This window comes from Neomonachus schauinslandi, chromosome 6, assembly GCF_002201575.2.
Source record: "Neomonachus schauinslandi chromosome 6, ASM220157v2, whole genome shotgun sequence".
In the NCBI taxonomy this organism is placed as follows: domain Eukaryota; kingdom Metazoa; phylum Chordata; class Mammalia; order Carnivora; family Phocidae; genus Neomonachus; species Neomonachus schauinslandi.
In genome coordinates, this window is record NC_058408.1 from 58266063 (window position 1) to 58284791 (window position 18729).

An 18729-nucleotide genomic window follows, 5' to 3' on the forward strand; every position below is an offset into this window, starting at 1 on the left:
GTTGCTAATTATGATATTTCAGGCCTCTGGTATCAGATGAGGGAGGTGTTGGGCAGTGATCAATACTGAAAGTAATCTATTCCAGCCCCGACATCAGTGCAATCATTCATTACTTAACAACTATTTATTGAGCACCTATATTGCATGGGGCACTGTGCATAATGAAGAATACAGACATCAACTGTACCCTCATGGAGCCCCAGGTTAGCTCTGGATCAGCCATATATTATTACATGAAATCATGAGACTGATATTCAGTGGTGGCTTATGAAAACGAATTCCACTTTGAGTAGCACTTGCATTTTGCTCAGTGCTCTTGGTATCTTCAGAAGCCACCTGGTCATACATCATAAAGAAGCAGTCTGGTCACATTATTTTTACCTGGTCCATAGAGCACAAAGTTGATTAGAACTCGTTGAGGGGTCAAACAAAATTTAATGTTTTAGTAAACAATGGAATAGTAGTTTGGTATGTCTGGGCTTGCCCTCTTGGACACATCTGTTGTTGGGTTTTTTGTTTTTTCCAGCATAATTTCCTTTGGTAACAGCACCCCATTTGACACCCATTGTTCCCATTCAGAATCCTTGCAGATTGCACAGGATTGGCTTACCTAGCACTTAGCTCCGGAGGTCACACGACCCAGGCCTGGCCAGTGTGATCTCCGCAGCTCCTCAGTCATAAAGACTGGTTCAGGTATGAACAGGTGATCCACACATGGTTTATAGAAAACCTTTGCAGGATTTTTTCCCCAGTGTTATTGGAAAAAAATAAGCTCTTTCCATTGGGTTTGCAGGCTGTGAAGAGCCTGCTTGGGAATATGGCCAACATAGAGGAAAGCAGAGACCAAGAACAAAGAGAGGTTTCTGATATTGCTTGAGTATTGTATTTAGGTCTATCCATAGATTTTTAATTTATATTATTCTATATATAGGGAGAGAGGGAGGGAGAGAGAGATATTCATAGATACAATTTTCTGGTTTTCATCAGCCAGTTTCTTTCATTAGCAACTGAATGTCCTCATTCATTCAACTGTGTTAAACTGTTACACTCCCAGGAGTATCTAATCAAAAGAAGATGATGAATAGGTTGCCTTTCTACTAATTTATCCCTTTATTTTTTGAGTGTCTAGTTGACTGGCAAACTGAGGTTTGTCCGGGGGGACCTCAGGGAGGAGAGTGGAGTTCTGAGACCCCTGGGCTTCCTGTAGTCATCTGGCGACCTGGTTCCACATGCAGCTGAAACAGTATAACAGCCCCCTATTAAATATTGGCATCTCCCTTCACAGCATCCAGGGTTTTTTTTCCCCCTTGCTCCCTTTCTGGAGAAAGCAAAGACACAGTATGAAATTCAAGCCGGAAGACAGAGGTAAAGGAGGAATGACTCTGACTCTTGAGCCTTATAGCTATGAAGAAATCAGTGTTTTCCTTCAAGCCTATTAGGGAAGCCTGAATAAAACCATCTGCTGCTGTAAACTGTCGTGCCTCCGGACGAAAAAATAGTTTCATCTTCACATCTACATCCCATGCTTTCTGGTCCATTCCTTTTTCAAGTAGAGGAAAGTGGCAGATACCCCTTTTCTGTCACACACGCTCACAATCATGCACACATTCACTAGACTGTGTGTATAAACAACCCAAAGACATATGTAAGTAAAATCATGTATTGTTTCGGGGGTACACATCTCTGTGGATAGATGGGTGGATGGACAGATGAAGGACAGATGTAGATGGATGGATGGGTGGATGGGGGGAGGGATGGATAAAGATGGATTATACTGACCTCAAAATAACTGAAACACACTTATCTCCAAAATTCCGCTAAAACATAAAACTTAAAATATTGGGCTCGACTAAGTTACAAGTTTTTGGAAGATGCATGTATTTAAAAAGTTTTGAAAAAATACATATCCCAAGTATGAACACTCTCCCGGAGTTCTAGGAATACTGTAATGGGATGAGAACGCTGAGGTACCAGCAGTGACATAAGGCCTTTTTGTCCGGGAGATGACGTTCCGACGTCGGGGTAGGAAGTGGTCTAACAGACCTCCAGACAAACAGCCGCTCCACCTGCCACATCAGCACATGAGACACTGAAATACGCAACTCTGGATAAGAACCAACCCTAAAGATTAAACATTTATTTGGATTAACATCTTTGCATCAAGAGGGGAGAGGAAATTAGTCAAGGAATGGGTAGTCAGGGCCCTGTTCCTTGCAAAGCCCCTTGCATTTTCCACACAGAACATTAAAGCCAGAGCTCCCAAGTGAGAACAGACTGAAGACCCAGCCCACTCCTCCTGAGTCCGGAAAGGGAGTCTGGGCTTTGATTCAAGAGCAGCTTCCCAGGGAAGCTAGGAAGGATGTTTTTGTTATGTACCTTTCAAAACAGACACTCAAGCACCTCCCAGGCAACATGGACTCCCTGCTCAAGGATCTCCTTCAGAAAGTGCAAATTTCATTCTCCCAGCCTACCTCAGAGGGTAGGCATTATTTAGGTATCCTTGCTCTGCTTTCAGGATGAGGAAAGGCAGTGTGCACAGCCATGACCCCTGGCATCTGCTTCTCCAGGAGAGCTGCTCCCTGCCTCCACTGGACTGAACCTGTCACCTCCGAGTGTACCATCCACTGGAAAACTCCTGGACAGGAAAGGTTCCTATTGCTGGAACAGATACCTATTTTTTAATGTTGCAATAAGTATCTTTTCCAGGCCAAGGTTTTAAAAATTGGTTGGCCAGTTCCAATTTGGACAAAGCTGAGAGGTTGTCTCAAGGGTCTTGATACAATTTAAGGTCTTCTGTAACTTACGGGATTTATATTTTCAGCAACGCGATTTTCTTTTGTTTCCTGCCACCTGAAATTAGTTTTTACTTCCATCTGAGAATCATAAAAGCTTCAGAACATTAAAAAGGCTATCGCTTTACACAAAACAAAATCTGAGAAGCTAAATTAGAATCCAGTTCCGAGGTCAGCCGCAGGGACAGGTGGGTGTGGATAGGATCCAGGCCCACAGGTTGACCAGTATCCCTGGGAGCTGTCGCCGCAGTAAATTGTTTTAAATAAGTTTTTTTTTTTCCTTCTTTTTTAAACCAAGTCCATCAAGTGACACAAACTCAAGCTGATTAAAGCCTGCTGCCCTCGGACTGATCTTTGTCTGCGAGGGAACATTCGGTGTGGAGACGGGAAACAACGCAATCTACATCTTCGGGCGGCCTCCAGCCCCCCCCCCCCCCGCCCAAATTCTGCTCCAGCGATGGCTTCATTCTCTCTTTCTCTTGTTGCTGCTCCTTCGAAAGAGATGTCTCCAGCAGCCTCATCACTAGGCACAGTGAACTCTTCTTCACATTTTAGTGTCCTGGACAGGGGTGTTATCCTGTGAACACAGGAGGAAAGGATGAGTTAGGAAGAGAGTGGGGGAAATCCTGACGCTCAGCAGACCTCCTTGGTGATACCAGATCTAGCAAGAATTGTAACACTAACAGTAGTGATGGTAATAATAATGCTATGTGCTTGACGGAGGTTTCTACGAGCATCAAATCATGTATTCCTCACAAAAGCAAGACGAGTTAGGTACTTCTGTTAACGCTGTTCTGCAGGTGGGGCAGTTAAGGCACAGAAAGGTCAAGTGACTTCCCCTAGGTCACACAGCTAGGAAGTAACAGAGTCAGGATTTAAAACCAGGGACCAGAGCTTGAGCCCTCAACTATTAGGTGACATTGCCTATTCCTTGATGCCTGGCTTCCCATACCCTCCCTGCCCCAGCTCTTACTTACTAATTCATTCCCACTCAATCTCATCTCCCTGTTATACTGCTCAAGAAACTTTGGTGACATAAAGGTGGAAAAAGAACACAAAGAATCAAAAATAGAAGGTGGATACTTTAGTAAAAGGATAGGAAAATAGCTATTTATTCAACATTCAACCCAAAGTATGACTTTTAGCTCCTTCTGGGCTGGGGCTGCACCAGGCCTTACCACCTTGGGTTCTCTGGCTGGGAAACGGAGACATTTACGACTGTGTCCACGGCATCAGGTGGCATGTGCTCTGGGCCACCAGAACGCGCTGTACTGAGCGTGAGGGGGTGCTTGAGTCACTGCGGGTGTTCCTCACCGGAGCAGTCGGGGAAGGCCTATGGAGGACAGAGACTTCCAGGCCGCAGTGAGGGCAATCTCAGTCGGGGGTGCGGGCGTTTCTGGCGGAGGGGACGGCAGGACGGGTGGGATGATGCGTTGCCTCTTGTGGAATGGTGGGTCCTGGAGGCCGGCTGGAGGCATGGCCCCATGATGGGGGAGAGGGAAAGGCTGGGAGAAAGTTCAGCATGGGGAGGAGGGTGAACTCGATTCTCCCGTGAGTGGTATCAAAGGGTTTGGGGTAGGAGAGTAGACACCGAGATGCCGTTTTCAGCAAGATGAATTTGGTGCTAATGTATAGAGTGTGTCTGGAGACCAGGAACTCCTTGAGGAGCGAGTCGTGATTGTAGAGATAAGGAAGGGGTCACAGCAGTGGAGACGGGGCGGGAGGGAAAGCGAAAGGCCCTCCCTGGCAAACCCCCTAAGACCTGGGGGGCTGATTAGGCAGGGAGGTGGAAGAAACATGAGCACCTCATTAGCAGAAATGGGTGAGGATAACAAAGGAATGTGGGGTTTCAGTTGAATACAAGTGAAGAAACAGAGCAAGTAGGACGAGTTTGGTTTTGAGTTTGAGTGACTGGCAGGTGTCCAAGCGCGGAGGTCGGTTGGTGTGTGGTTGGGACCAGGGCCAGGCTGGTGCTAAGCAGTCAAGAGTGGCCCAGTGGCTGATGGTGAGGGGCAACCTTAGGGATCATTCACAAAATAAGACGGCTGGAGCTTGGTAGTGGGGGCCAGAGGAGACTGCCAAGGTCAAATGTGGTGGTTCTTGAGGAGACAGGGAGGGAGGGAGGGAGAGGAGTTGGCGGGGCAGCCCACCAGACAGAGGCTACGGTGGCAGGTGGCCTCAGGGGCAGGGCTGACACCTCACCGAGGTAAGAATGCCTACTCTTTGGTGGCAGGGAAGCAGGGAAGCACTTGTGAGCTTCACATCAGAGAGAAGCGTGAGATCACAAGGAGAAACAAAGGAGGGGAACAGCACTGGGTGTGTGGGGGAGGGACAGACTCGGGGGATTTTTCTTTAGGACTGGAGAGAACTGAGCAAGGTCTATAGGCAGAAGGGGGTGAGCTAGTGAGGAGCTAGAAACTTGGAAGAGCACCTGGATGGATGGGAAATTCTTAGTGTGACCCCTCACTTAAAATGCACAGACACACTCCACAAATGTCCTGTAAAAATGTCCAGAAAATGGCAGTTGGGGGAAGCCAGATCACAGCCAATGCGGGTTTGTCTTGTCAAGAAGGGACCTGTCCTCGGATTCCTACTTTGAGAGGACGAGGCTGCCCTTCCTTTCACTCACATAAGAGGTGAGGTCATTTGCAGAGCCCGTGGGGATGAGGGAGGAGTGACTGAGGAAGGTAGGTGAAAACAGGCTGATAGAATGCAGTGAGTGAGTTTCCAGGCAGGGGGGGAAGATGGATGTGGCTCAGCCCCATTGGTAAGAGGTCATAAGGGGTCCGGGCTGCTTGGCAAAGAATGCGGAGTGAGAGTGGCTGAGCTTTGTGGATTGATCCAGAAAGAGAGAGCAGGTCAGTGGGGAGGGCAGGACGGTCCAGAGGCTAAGGGAGGGGCTGAAGAGGGAAAGCAGGGGAGTGTGGTCCCAAGAGAAGTGAGAAGAGAAGGCCAAGAATTGAGGCTCAAGAGAAAGTGGTATCTCATCAGCTGAGGGAGAAAGACATTTCAAATCAAATATTGAGAAATCAAGGAGAATGCCTTGGACGAGCAATGGAACCAGGCGGTTAGGTAGTCAGGGGTTACTGTCGGTCCTACAAGGTCTTGAATGTGATGCATCTTGAATGTCGTGGCTTGGGGAAGTTTATCTTTGGCATACCTGAGTGCCCTACACAGTACTGGAAACATAGTGAGTGCTGGAGAAACACTTGTTTGATTTATTTACAGTATGGGAGCTGGATCCTAGTCAGTGCCCTCTCTCCAGGGGGAAGCAGAATCCCAAGGGTTGGGATTTGATATATCCAGCCTGTTCCATGACTGAAATTCCCAGAATGACTCATTCCTTAAGCATAAAACATTGAAATACTCATGAGGGGCTATGCAGTAGGAAGTTAACCCTTTCTAGTACTTTCACACAGCTGATACCTGGGGCCTCATCGGAAGCCTTTCCCTGCTCTCTCCCTTGAAGAAGGGACGGCCCCATCCTCTGTGCTTCACAGAGCATAGCAAGTTCCTGGGAAGAATCACATTTCTTCTACTGCCTTGTCATTATTTGTGTTTTTTGTTCATCTGTTTGTTTTATTTGTCCTTATTTGCTATTTGTTTATGCCTCTGTCCTTTTCGTCTTGGAGCCCCCAGTAAGTCCCATAGTGCCAGGGGTAACTGCTGTTTGGTAAATGTCGAGTGGGACTCCAATTAGTTTCTCTGATCAATGTATTTCTACCAATCAAAGAACTAGATGGGGATTAGATCAGGGGGCTGCGAAGCTGTCTGCTGCCTCTGCCGGACCCACGAAAGGCCTGGGACAGGCATGGGGTGTGCAGGGAAGCCGAGACCCAAGCAGCCCCCTTCACCATCACTGCACCGGCGAATCCTTTTGCACCACTGCCTGAGGCTTCTTGCTTCTAACCTTGACCAAGCCTGACAAGGATGAGAGAGGATGGGAGGCAACGCCCCTCCCAGATTGAATAAATGATGCCAATGTGCAGAGAGGTGCTGTGTGGTGTCCCTGAACATTGAGCTCCGTGACCTTGGACAACTTGTGTTCCCCTTTGGAGCCTCAGGTCCTTCCTCTCTAAAACCAGGGGTTTGGGCTAAGGGTGTCAGGATTTTGTGTCTCCGTGACGGAGAAGGAGACGGAAAGCATGAAGAGGTGGTGGGTGGACGTCCTCAGTGCTTCCCTGGGCTTCCTGTTCGGAAGAAGAGCACCTGCGAGGGTGTGGGCATCTTGCTCCCTGGCCAGGGCTCTGCCAGGCTGGGAATATAGAGGTGGCTCGAGAGGTTTCATGGGAGCCTGTTCCAAAGCTCCTCCAGTTTCTGCAGAAGACGTTCCCGAAGCTTTGCAACCAAGGTGATTCCTTAACGCCTCAGGACCAGTGCTGTGGGAAGTTCTCCTGGTGAGATGAGCACCTCCCAGCCTGAAGCTAAGGTGGAACCGCCCCTGGCAGGTGGCCACGTGGACTCGCTGGCTTCATCCTCAAAAAGAAGGGAGGATCTGAGGCAAGTGTTTGCCTTCTGGACATCTGGTGAAGAGCTCCGGGCTGATGGGATCAGATCGCTCATTTTGATGGATGGTACTGAAGAAATGTGAAGCATCTTTGCTTAACAGCCCACCCAGAGGAGTCTCACCCACACCCCAGGTGTCTTTGGGACTCCTACTACTGTCTTCTCCCCAGTCTAGTTTGAGTGGGAATAATGTGAGGGCCCCTCGTGAGCCCCTCTCCGAACACATCAACCCTTCTTATAACTCTAGTTGTATCATTAGAGATTATTTCCTTTGGGTCAAGCAATTTTCTCTCTTTTAAAAATTCACTCATTCACTCAACAAATATATTTTTTAAGAACTACAGTGTTCCAGGCTCAGTGGTAGGGGCTGGGGATACAGTGAGGGCAAAAGAGTAAAGAGAGATGATAAGAAAATAAATAAGAGCATGTGAAATAGTGATATGCACCATGATGGCAGAGTAGAGTAGTGCAAGAGAGTGACCGGGTGGTCCAGACAGGCCCAAGGGGCATCTGAAGGATGGGTGAGAAGGGGCCATGTGAGGGTCAGGAGAAGTGTCTCGGGGGCGGGGGGTGGGGGAACAGCAGGACAGCGCTCTGAGCAGGGAGTGATCTTGGTATATTTGAAGAACAAAATAACCATTGGCATGGCTAAAGCACAGTGAGGAGAAAGGTCAGGGACAACTGGTAAACAGCCTCGCGAAGGGTTTGGATTTGATTTTGAGTGCACTGGCAAGCTGTGGGACAGGGGGTGGGGAGGCACAGGGGGTGGCATACCCCCCAAAGATATGTCCAATCCTAACCCCCAGTACCTGCGAATATAACCTTATTTGGAACTGGCATCTTTGCAGATGTAATTAAAGATCTCAAGATGAGACAATTCTGGATTTAGGGTGGGTCCCACCTGCAATGACCTGGTGTCCTCATGAGAGAAAGGAGGGCAGTTTTGAGACACACAGAGCCAGGGAAAGACCATGCAAAGACAAAGGCTGGGTCTACAACTCAGGGAGTACCAAGGACTGCCGACCACCAGCAGGACCTGGAAGAGGCCAGGAAGGATTCCAGGGGTTGGTAGCAGCCGTCAGAAGTCAGGGGACGGCATGGGACAGATTTTCCCTCAGAGCCTCTAGAGGGAACCCACCCTGCCAACACCTTGATTTTGGAGTTCTGACCTCCGGAATTGTGAGAAAATACATTTCTATGGTTTTAAGCCACCAAGTCTGCGGTAATTTGTTATGGCAGCCCTAGGAAGCTAACGTAGGAGGTGAGTGACTTTAGCAATGAGTAGACGATCTAAACACAGACACACACATACACACACACACACACACCTCTTTGGTTGCTATACAGAAATGAACTATATAGGCAGAAAATGAGGAAGCAGGAAGTCCAGTAAGAGGCTGATCTGGTAGGAAGCTGATGGCCGCCTGAGTGAAGGAGTGAGTGAGTGAATGTACTGAATGAATGTACTAACGGAGGGGGGAAGCGAAGCACTGGGGGGTGACTTTGTTGATGAGATTGTCAGGTTTGGGGGTGGAGGGTAGAACACTGAGCTTCTCTTGTGGAGCTGCTGAGTCTCAGCAAGGCATTCTGCTCCTTAACACAGGTAGGTGAGTTCAAGAGGGCTTCCTGGAATGGTGGTGGTGGGGGTGGGGGGGCTGCTGAAGGGCCAGGAAGTGGGGGTGGGCAGGGACTGAGGTACCCCTTCCTCTGTGCACTTGGTGTCCAACACAAAGCTTCCTCCTCAAATGGCCCCACTTGAATGCCACCTTCACCCTGAAGCTTTTCCAACTTCCTCCCACACACACGCACACACACACACATGCACACACACGCACACACACACTGTTTCTCCCTCGCTTGTGCTTTGGGCTTCCCCCAGAGAACCCCCTGCCCACGGTCACACTCCGCCTTCCTCAGTGTGCCCTAAGGAGCTGCTGGTCTCCCATGCTAGCCTGAGTTGATGGAAGGGTGCACCCCCCTTCATCTCTGAGCCCCCCAGCAGTGAGCCGAGCCCAGAGCCCTGCCTCCTGGGCCTTCAATAGCTGTGTGCGGGCCTCAGTCACCGAGCCGGGCCTGGTCTCCATACATACCCAGAGCACCCCAGAACTCTGAGTGGGCAGGAAGGCGGACAGAGCCTGGCACATGCTTCCCTTTCTTGTATCTCTGTCCCCTCACCGTCCGCAACAGGGCCTTTGTTTCTGCACACTCGCGCTGATTTGTGAGGAAGTATAAACAGACACACTCTGGCCCTGGCCTCCCCAGGTGACCGTGCAGGCCACTTACCTCGGGCTTGGGGGCCTCATGGTGGGGGTTGCAGCCGGGCTCCAGAATGGCCCCTTCCTCATCCTTTTCCTCGTCTTTCCCCTGCTCCAGGATGCGGGGGCCCTCCACCCCTTCAGGGGGGCTTGGTGAGGCCTCCCGCACTGCTCCGTCCACCGGCCCCTTGGTGTCTTGGCTCCTCTGTCTGGGCTCCTCCTCTTCATTCCCTGCCCTCTCCACCTTCACCTCCTCAGACTTTTCTGTCTCTTTTCCAGCTGCTTTTTCTTCTCTGGGGCTCCTACCTCCGTTTGCTGCCTCTGGGTTGGAGGCTTGGGCTGGTTGGACGGCCTCTCCTGTGGCTGGATGTGGGCTGGCCTCCTCTTCAGAGCCCCCCACAGCCTTGTGGGGATGCTGGGCTTCATCCATGGCCCTGCCCTTCTCCTCCTGCTTCTCCGTCCTGCTGGACGTCCTCCTCAGAGGAGGCTTCTCCTGAGACCCCAGCTGCCTCCCCACTTCCTCCCCCACCGGCCCCTCGCTGGGTGGAGGGGAACCCAGGGCCTTGCTCTTGGATGGGAACACCTCATCCCCATTCTCTTCCTTGGCACCATTCTCCTGGGATGACTCGGGGGCCCTGAAATCTCCCAGGTCCCCACAGTCCGACTGAGACCTTCGGAATCGTCTGGAGGGAGGGCGCCTTTTTATCGAGCCCTTCGTCCGCACCTGGAAGAACGTGTTAAGAGAAATTATCCACAACCTGTGAAAAAGGCCAAGAAGGGGACTGCATGTCTTTCGATGTCAGTCTAAGGCACTGCTTCGTCAGCCAGCCTTTAAGGGTCATTTGATTTTCCAGCAGAATGGACCCCTGTGTGCTATGTGAAGTCACAGGGTAACCAGTAGGTTTTTGCCTCATGAAGACGCAAATGCTTTCCATCCACTAAAAATGATAACCTACCTATACTTTTATTATCCTGTAAAACATTAATCCGTTTGGTGTCTAATTTAGCAGTTTAATTCTAACATTTGTTTTTTCAGTTGCCTATAAATAACCAGCTCTCTGAATGTTCTTTGAATGAACTTTACTATATTATAGGTTTCTTCACAAATCTGACAAGCTGAATAAAATCTATCTCTATTTTATATAAGAGTCATGTTTTAACATTTAGGACATTTCACTTTGACAAAGGTGAATCCAACAGACAAGAGGGTTAAGGGCCTGCAGATGGCCTGGCCTTGCTCAGGGACCTCATGGGGACAGAGCTGGACAGCAGGTGACCAGCTTTGTCCCCTTCCCCAGCCTGGCCCTCCCAGCCCTCCGCAGAGCTGGCTAATCCCCGGGAAAGCTGCACAGACAGACACCTTCACTTTCCTAGGCTCAGGTCCGCTATAAGCAGAAGCCATGCCTTAGGAGCCTCCAGCAGAGCTGCCCCAAATCATCTCCTGTCTGGGAAGTGTGTGCATCTCAGGATCACTTGGGCCTCATCTAGGCCTACCGGACTTTGCCAGAAGTGCAATGGAAATGTTTATTTGGATGCCGTACTTTACTCAAGTGGTGTGTCCTTTAAAATTTTATATGTAGATGAAATCTTATTTCATAAACCTTAAATCTTATTTTTGTAAGTCTTATTTTCCCATTGGCTTACGTTTTGATATTTGTCAATCCTAGCTCCTTCTCAGAAATTTGGAGTCAATACTTGGCTTATAAGGGCTTCCCAGGCTCTTTCCTGAGACCATGGTGTGGCCAGCCCTGCAGGCTATCAAGGACTGGCCCTGGCCTCACAGTCAGCAGGGTTCAGGAATACACCCTGCTGCCCTAAAGCACCCCCCCCCAACCCCGGACCCCATTACAAACAGGCGGCCCTGCCTCCCTCCCGGCCCGCCTCCCTAGTGAGCATCCTGTGAAGAAAGGAGGCTCTCCCCTGGGTTCCTCTCTGCTGTCAGGGGTCTCTCCATTACCCTGAGCTGGAGAATCTCCACCCTATCCCCAGCCAGCAGACTCAAGACTTAGCACGTTTGTTTCCCTGGATTCTACCTGTTTCTACACATTTGACCTTCTCCCCCGTGGATTTTCTGGAATGGCCCAGAAGACCCCACTCTTTCCATCCATTACTTTAAAGTTCTATCCATTTGCCATTCCCTGGCATCAGACCCCTTTATGTTGGCCCTTGCTGGGCTCTGGCCCAGATCTGCCGGGCACCTGCTTGGACAGTACTGGACCGTATCTCTGATTCTTACCGTGTGTAGCAGGGCCGAGGATCTGACGAAAGAAAGCAGACTCAGGGCATCTACAGAAAGGGGCCTTACCTACATCTTTTTGCAAAGGGAACAGTTTGGCTAGTCTTTAAATAGGGCAAGCTGCGGTAAGAATGATTTGAACCCATACTGGGGCACTTAAAAGTATTTACCTCAAGCCAGAGCAGTGTGGTTTGGAGTCCTAATGACCCTGCCCACCCTCTGTGTGAATCACTGATCAGGTCTTCAGATTTTGCTTTCAGTTTTTGACACAGCTATCTGTGTGGCTGGGACCCGTCCTGAATTCTCAGCCCTCTCTCCACGAAGGATAGAGCGCTCCATCCCCCAGGCGTGCCTTCCGGGTGAGGGCACAGCTCTGGGAGAGGGGATGAGAGAGGCAGGCTAGGGAGAGGGGCCATCTCAGGCACAGAGAAGTTTCCTTTCCGTTGAGAACCAACTCTGACGGCAGCTCACGTGCGTCCTCCCTTCCCCGGGACAACATCACGGCAGAGATGATTCAGGACTGCACAGTGCCTGCATTTCTACCAACACGCCGCAGGGCTTTGGACCCAGACATTACCTTATTGTAACAGGGCAGATGGCTCCCTTCAGGAGGCTGGTCAAAGCTAACTGGCACCTCCTCTGTCTCCTGAGACCGCACGCCAGGGCTGCTGGGGGTGGAAGGTGGGCTCTGGAATGGTGACACCGCGGTCTTAAGTCCAGGACTCTTGGGCGAGGCCCCAGGTAGCAGGGCCGCTGGATCGAAAGCTAAATTGGCCTGCCAAGAAAAGGTGAGGCATTTCAAGTTGGGGTGGGGGACCCTAAGAGTTTCTGCTTGAGCTTGTTGGGTGTGTGGCCTGGAACTGGTTGGGGCCAGGTAACCAGGTAATGTGAGGCTCTCTGTGTTGCTTCCTAACCAAGTATCCATTGCCCTGGTCCTGGAGGCACTGTCTCTTGCCACCACCCGCTCATACCCCATCCCCACCCCCCACCCTCCAGAGCTGGATAAGACTGAGTCACGGTAAGAATTAAAAATATAGGGGTGCCTGGGTGGCTCAGTCGTTAAGCCTGCCTTCGGCTTGGGTCATGATCCCAGAGTCCTGGGATCAAGCCCCACATCAGGCTCCCGGCTAAGCGGGGAGTATGCTTCTCCCTCTGCCACTCCCCCTGCTTGTGTTCCCTCTCTCACTGTCTCTCTCTGCCAAATAAATAAAATCTTAAAAAAAAAAGAATTAAAAATATAAAACCAAATAGCAATGCTCTGAGCCCGAGCCATGTTAAAAAAGCAGCATGTGATGAGTACCAAGGGGCAGGCTTGGTGACAGGAATTCAGGGCTGGGCGTTAAAGGAGGTCTCCCTCCCCACCCAAGTTCAAGCTGGAAAGTTCCCTCTGTAAGACTGCTTGCAAATAAAAATATATCTTGCTGGCCAGCAGGAAACTTGAGCTTTGAATTATGGACTACTCCAGGGAGGAAAAATCATACTTCATAACTCATCTAATAGAATATTTGGCTGAAAAGTCTAGCGGATGATGCATTTCTTAGTTCTTGGCTCCCCCTCCCCCCCCTTCCCAACAAAGTAAGGTTCCTATGGGATCTGGCCAAATTGTCATCCTGTTGCTGACATTCTTTTTTTTTTTTTTAAAGATTTTATTTATTTATTTGAGAGAGAGAGAATGAGAGAGAGCAAGCACATGAGAGGGGGGAGGGCCAGAGGGAGAAGCAGACTCCCTGCCGAGCAGGGAGCTCAACTCGGGCACTCGATCCAGGGACTCCAGGATCATGACCTGAGGCGAAGGCAGCCGCTTAACCAACTGAGCCACCCAGGCGCCCTGTTGCTGACATTCTTAATGAGATTGAATGATTAGCGATCACAACCTTATTCTCAGTTGCTGTGCCTCCCAGAGAGGCTCCTTAATGATGGGGAAGGGAAGGGGAAGGAGACCAAGATTGTGGGGCACAGAGCACGTGGGAATGAATTTCTGGCACTTGGATGAGGGCTGAGATGGACTGCAGGGAGGCAAAGGTGAGGGTCCTGGGCTGCACCCCTGGGCTGGCTACGAGAGGGGATGTGCACATCTGGATCCCTTCTGAGAGATCCTCCTTATGTACATGAGATCCCTGCAGCCTCCCAGCGTGACAGGCAGCCCCACTCCTTCCCTGCAGCTGGAGGGCAATCAGGGCTTTTCAGTAAGAATTCAACTTCTGGGGAGCCCCCTCCCACACTGCACAGGGTAAGCTCATGACCAGAAACCAGAGATGCTTTTCTTAACCCCAAATCAGGCTGGGGGCCAAATCCCTGGGCTCTCCCAGAGGTGGAATTGCAAAAGCTGTGGCTGCTTGTCTTGACACACCCCTAATAACAGCTTTGGAGCAAAGCTGATGAGCTGGTTTTCTTAGTTGGGCCCAGATGGGAGGATACGGTGCACAAGAGCCTTGCTGTTCTCCCGGGTGGCTGCACAGAGACCGCGGTGAAAGCCGGGGCAGCCTCCATAGGCCCCACCCAGACCTATGCTAACCCTCCTCTATGCTTTAGCTCATGCTGGTCCCACATCAGGAGCGCCTTCCTCCTTCCTTTCCAGCCACCCATCCTGGAGGACCGATTCAGGGTCTAGGCGTTTCATAAAGCATGCATTAATTACTCCTGTCCACTCTACTGTACTCTTGCTCTAAAATTCCTGAGCAAAAATAAATAAATAAATAAATAAATAAATAAATAAATAAATAAATAAATAAATAAAATTCCTGAGCAGTGGTTCTGATCTGGGGTGGGGGTGGGGGGCAGTTGTGTCCCTGGGAGACATTTGGTAATGCCTAGAGATGTTTCCCACTGTCACAGCTTGTTGGAGAGTGTTGCCGGCATTTAGTGGGTAGGGACCAGAGATGCTGCTAAGCATCTTGCAATGCACAAGGCAGTGCCCTGCCACAAAATTATCCTGCCCCAATATTGCCCAGGTTGAGAAACCCCGATTTAGAGTAGTAGGAGTCGGGGGGTGACACACAATTTAGATCTCGGTATTTACTCTCCAAGAGTTTATGTCTTCTATTGTATCATGTGTGAAAAATCTTGTCTCCTCCCAAAGACCGTGAGCTCAAGTTCAGTGCCACAAGGTTCATGTACACTCCCAGGAAAGCCAGCCAGTTGCGGGCACAGTGGTGAGGGCTCTGGGCTCACAAAGTGATAGGTAGGGAGGCAAGCTTTCCAAACAACAGATTTGGCCATATCAGTGCAATGCCTAGCCACTGAATTTCAGCCCTATGCACGACTGAAATGGTTTGTAGGGGCATTCAGGCCTAGGGGGAGAGGACTTGGCTAGTCCTGGAGCGTTTCTTGCACTCTAATGTCTTTTTCCAGACTCTTGAGACACCCCATTATCCACCAACCACCATTAGCTGTTGATCACATGAGCTGGTGCTGGATGGGATCTTTATATTAGCCCTTTGCCCCTGGATAGAGCTCCTCATCCTTCACAGCTGCTTATCAGAGATCAACTCTTCAGGTGACAGCAGATGCTACCCCCAGGAGCCCCGAAGACATGCAAATGTTGGATAAGAGGTGAGGTGGGGTCAGAGTACCATTTCGCACTTACCTGAAGCTTCTCAATCAGAGGCGAGCTCTTCACCTTGATTTTAGGAGGATGGCTTGCATTGGGCGGTGATTTCTATAGAGCAAACGGACCAAAACAACCAAATGAGCGAGGTGAAGGGAGGTGGCGTTCTGGCTGGAGCTCACAAGGCACAGGTGGAAGAAGAGGGGCACAAGCTCGTGTCACCACTTTCCCATTTAGCTTCAGCTGCCCACTTACCTCGTGCGGGCCTGGGCCAGTGTAGGCTCCCCTCCACCCCTCCCACATCCTGCAGTTGGCAAGACCACTTGAATCTATGAATCAGAGCAGGCAGGACAGACATCTGAAACACAGGAGGCCTCCTGTTCCAGGAAGGATGACTTCATGGTCATTACGAGGGAACAGACCATGTCTGAGGGAATGAGATCGTCACCTCATGACCTTCAACAAAGTGAGCCAACAACAGGAGGGAATTCCAAAGAGAAAAGGCGAAATGACCGTATGTTCTGTTTGCACAACTAAAACAAGAAACCACAGACCAAAGCTAAAACCTCACAGAGGTACAACTGAAAATCTTCCCTTGAACTAATGATATTTTGGAAAATCCCATCAATGTATCATTTACAGATTATCATTCTCCCAAACATTGACTATTCATTCTCATTAAGCAGACATTTACTCTCTACTACATTCTGGGCATTGTGTTGGTTATATGAAGATGAATATGATTTAGTCTCTGGCCTCTAAGAAGCAGTCAATGGCTAATACATATATAGAAAACCATACCTACGATCTGCTAGTTGGAGGTATTTTCGTGATGAATGTACATCAGGAATCTTGTCTGTAGTTAATTTTATCTAAAAAAATGGACTCCTTGGGGGCGCCTGGGTGGCCCAGTCGTTAAGCATCTGCTTTGGCTCAGGTCGTGATCCCAGGGTCCTGGGATCGAGCCCCGCATTGGGCTCCCTGCTCCGTGGGAAGCCTGCTTCTCCCTCTCCCACTCCCCCTGCTTGTGTTCCCTCTCTTGCCGTGTCTCTCTCTGTCAAATAAATAAATAACATCTTTAAAAATAAATAAATAAAAAATAAAAATAAATAAAAAAATGGACTACTTGTTTTGTGTACAATCCCTGTAACTTGAGTCTGGGTCCACAGATACATTGACCTCCACACGCAGGAGTGATAAGAGTAATGATGATGGTGATGAAGGTGACTTCCATGGGGTTTAGGAGAGGCCAAGGCAGAAAACAGACTTGTCTACAGTTTGGAGACCCCACATATGTTTCCTGCCCCTGTGTCCTAGTGTACCTGAATCATAAAAAGAAGAGTAACACCCATCTCTTGGAGATATTCTGAGATATTTATTGAGCGAGATGATTGTATGTTAGTGATGGAAGGAGGAAGACTTACTCAGTCAAACTCCTTGTGGCCTTTTTAAGGCCCAACATTGAGGGAGAGGTGCGGAGTGGTACAGTTTCCAGCTGGGACTTGGGCATTGACAGGAGCCAGATGAGTGCCCTGGCCTCAGCCTCCTAACCAAGACCCAGGCAGGCGGGTTAGAATAAATGATTCTAGGGGCGCCTGGGTGGCTCAGTCAGTTAAGCGTCTGCCTTCGGCTCAGGTTATGATCCCAGGGTTCTGAGACTGAGCCCTGGGCTCCCTGCTCAGCGGGGATTCTGCTTCTCCCACTGCCCTTTCTCCCCTGCTCATGCTCTTTCTCTCAAATAAATAATAAAATCTTTTTTTAAAAATGATTCTAAGGACTCTTCCAGCGTGAAGGCACCTCCGGTCACATGAGTTTACGCTGTCAGACGTATTCCGAGAGCAGTCTTGCAAGGAGCCACGTGTCCCTGAGGAGTACGGCTTCCAGCCCCGAATCAGTTGTTTTTAATTTCTGTGCTTTATGGTGAAATTTCACAGGAGCCATTGTTTCTGAAGACACTGTTTTGGGACCGGCGGCAAGGATTCTGCTGACAAAGCTCACTTTATGTAATACCAGAAACTCTTCTCTTCCCCAAGAGACCACTACCTTCCGAAGAGAGAGGACATTCGATAACCAGCCTCTTCGCTATAGGACAGTGCTGGGAACCAGCTCCTGCTCCACGACGTCCGTGCTGATTAGAAGCGAGCCGCAGAGCGGGAAGGCTCCGCAATAGCGGCTGGTGCAGTTCCTGCGCTTGGCAGCAGGGGGCAGCATTTCCTTTGCCATTTAATAGGATTCCAGGCCAGCGGCTGGGTCTAGCACCATCCTGGGGGGCGGGGGGCACCTGCCTCAAGCTCTGGATGTATGCATATACGTCTACGCATGACGTTCCTGTAATGCCTAGAAATTACGAAGCTGATCTTTCAGATGGGAGTGCTTTTCAGCGCTTTTGCAGACGGCCATGCTAACTATTCTTGTGGTTGGGTCCTCCAGAGAGGAGTCACCCCACGGTCTCAGGCCTGAGCAGGCCTGGGAGGGGCAGGAATGAACAAGGGGTGCAAAGACCCTTCCCTGCACCGAGGAGTCGCCTGCCTGGGGCTGTGCCCTCCAGGCCCCCCTCCGAGGCTTCGGGAATTAGGGCTCCTGCAGGCAGAAGCCTCTCTCCAGCCCAGCCAGACAAAGCTGGTGGTTCTTCTTATTTCTATGTGATTTCCAAGGTGACAAGAACTCATCGATCCTGGAAGCAATGTCCTTCCTATGTGCACGCAGCCTGCCACTCCAGGCCGGACTTTTTCTTCTAAAATCCACCCTCCTATTCATCTTGCCCTTGGCTCCTAGAGCCCGTTTCACTGCCGGGTGGTGCCTCATGGGATGAACCTGTAGATTGATTTCTCCCAGAGCCACTGAACTAAACTGACTCCGTCTGCTTTTATTCCAGGGAATAAAACGTCCCCGTCCAGCCCCCGTCATCTGTCTGGTTAGTGTTCGCGTCCCCATTTCACAAATAAGGAAGCAGGCTCAGTGCAAGACAGGGGCTTCTCCAGGGCTGAGCCCAGGTCATCAGGGGGCAGCCTCACAGTAGGCTCCCAAGGGCCACGGCCTCAGCCTATGGCCTGACACCGACACCAAGCCCGGGGGCTGAAAGTCACAAGGAGAAGTTGACCCTCCGTAAAGAGAAGTTGTTGGAATGTATTTGGTCATAGCACTGGCTAATAACTCCATGAGGCCACAGAATCATAATGTTAGTGCTCGAAGAAATTCCAACAAAAAACTCAGTTTTTAGGGGCGCCTGGGTGGCTCAGTCGTTAAGCGTCTGCCTTCGGCTCAGGTCATGATCCCAGGGTCCTGGGATCGAGCCCCGCATCGGGCTCCCTGCTCGGCGGGAAGCCTGCTTCTCCCTCTCCCACTCCCCCTGCTTGTGTTCCCTCTCTCGCTGTGTCTCTCTCTGTCAAATAA

The 18729-nt window shown here is 50.2% G+C and overlaps 1 protein-coding gene across 2 annotated transcripts in view; it reads right to left on the minus strand.

The window, feature by feature from the left end:
- Window positions 1-2523: 2523 nt before the first annotated feature.
- The window catches only part of RCSD1 (RCSD domain containing 1), a 64285-nt gene continuing 48079 nt past the window's right edge, over window positions 2524-18729 (minus strand). The window contains exons 4-7 of one of the 2 annotated variants that reach the window (XM_021682664.2): window positions 15376-15447; window positions 12367-12564; window positions 9582-10277; window positions 2524-3369 (exon numbers count right to left, since the gene is read on the minus strand). In XM_021682664.2, the coding sequence (XP_021538339.1) occupies window positions 3337-3369; window positions 9582-10277; window positions 12367-12564; window positions 15376-15447 (999 nt within the window). In that variant the 3' untranslated portion in view covers window positions 2524-3336. Of the gene's footprint in view, window positions 3370-7334; window positions 7370-9581; window positions 10278-12366; window positions 12565-15375; window positions 15448-18729 lie in introns of those variants that run through there. The other variant, XM_021682665.1, reaches the window with a different exon arrangement.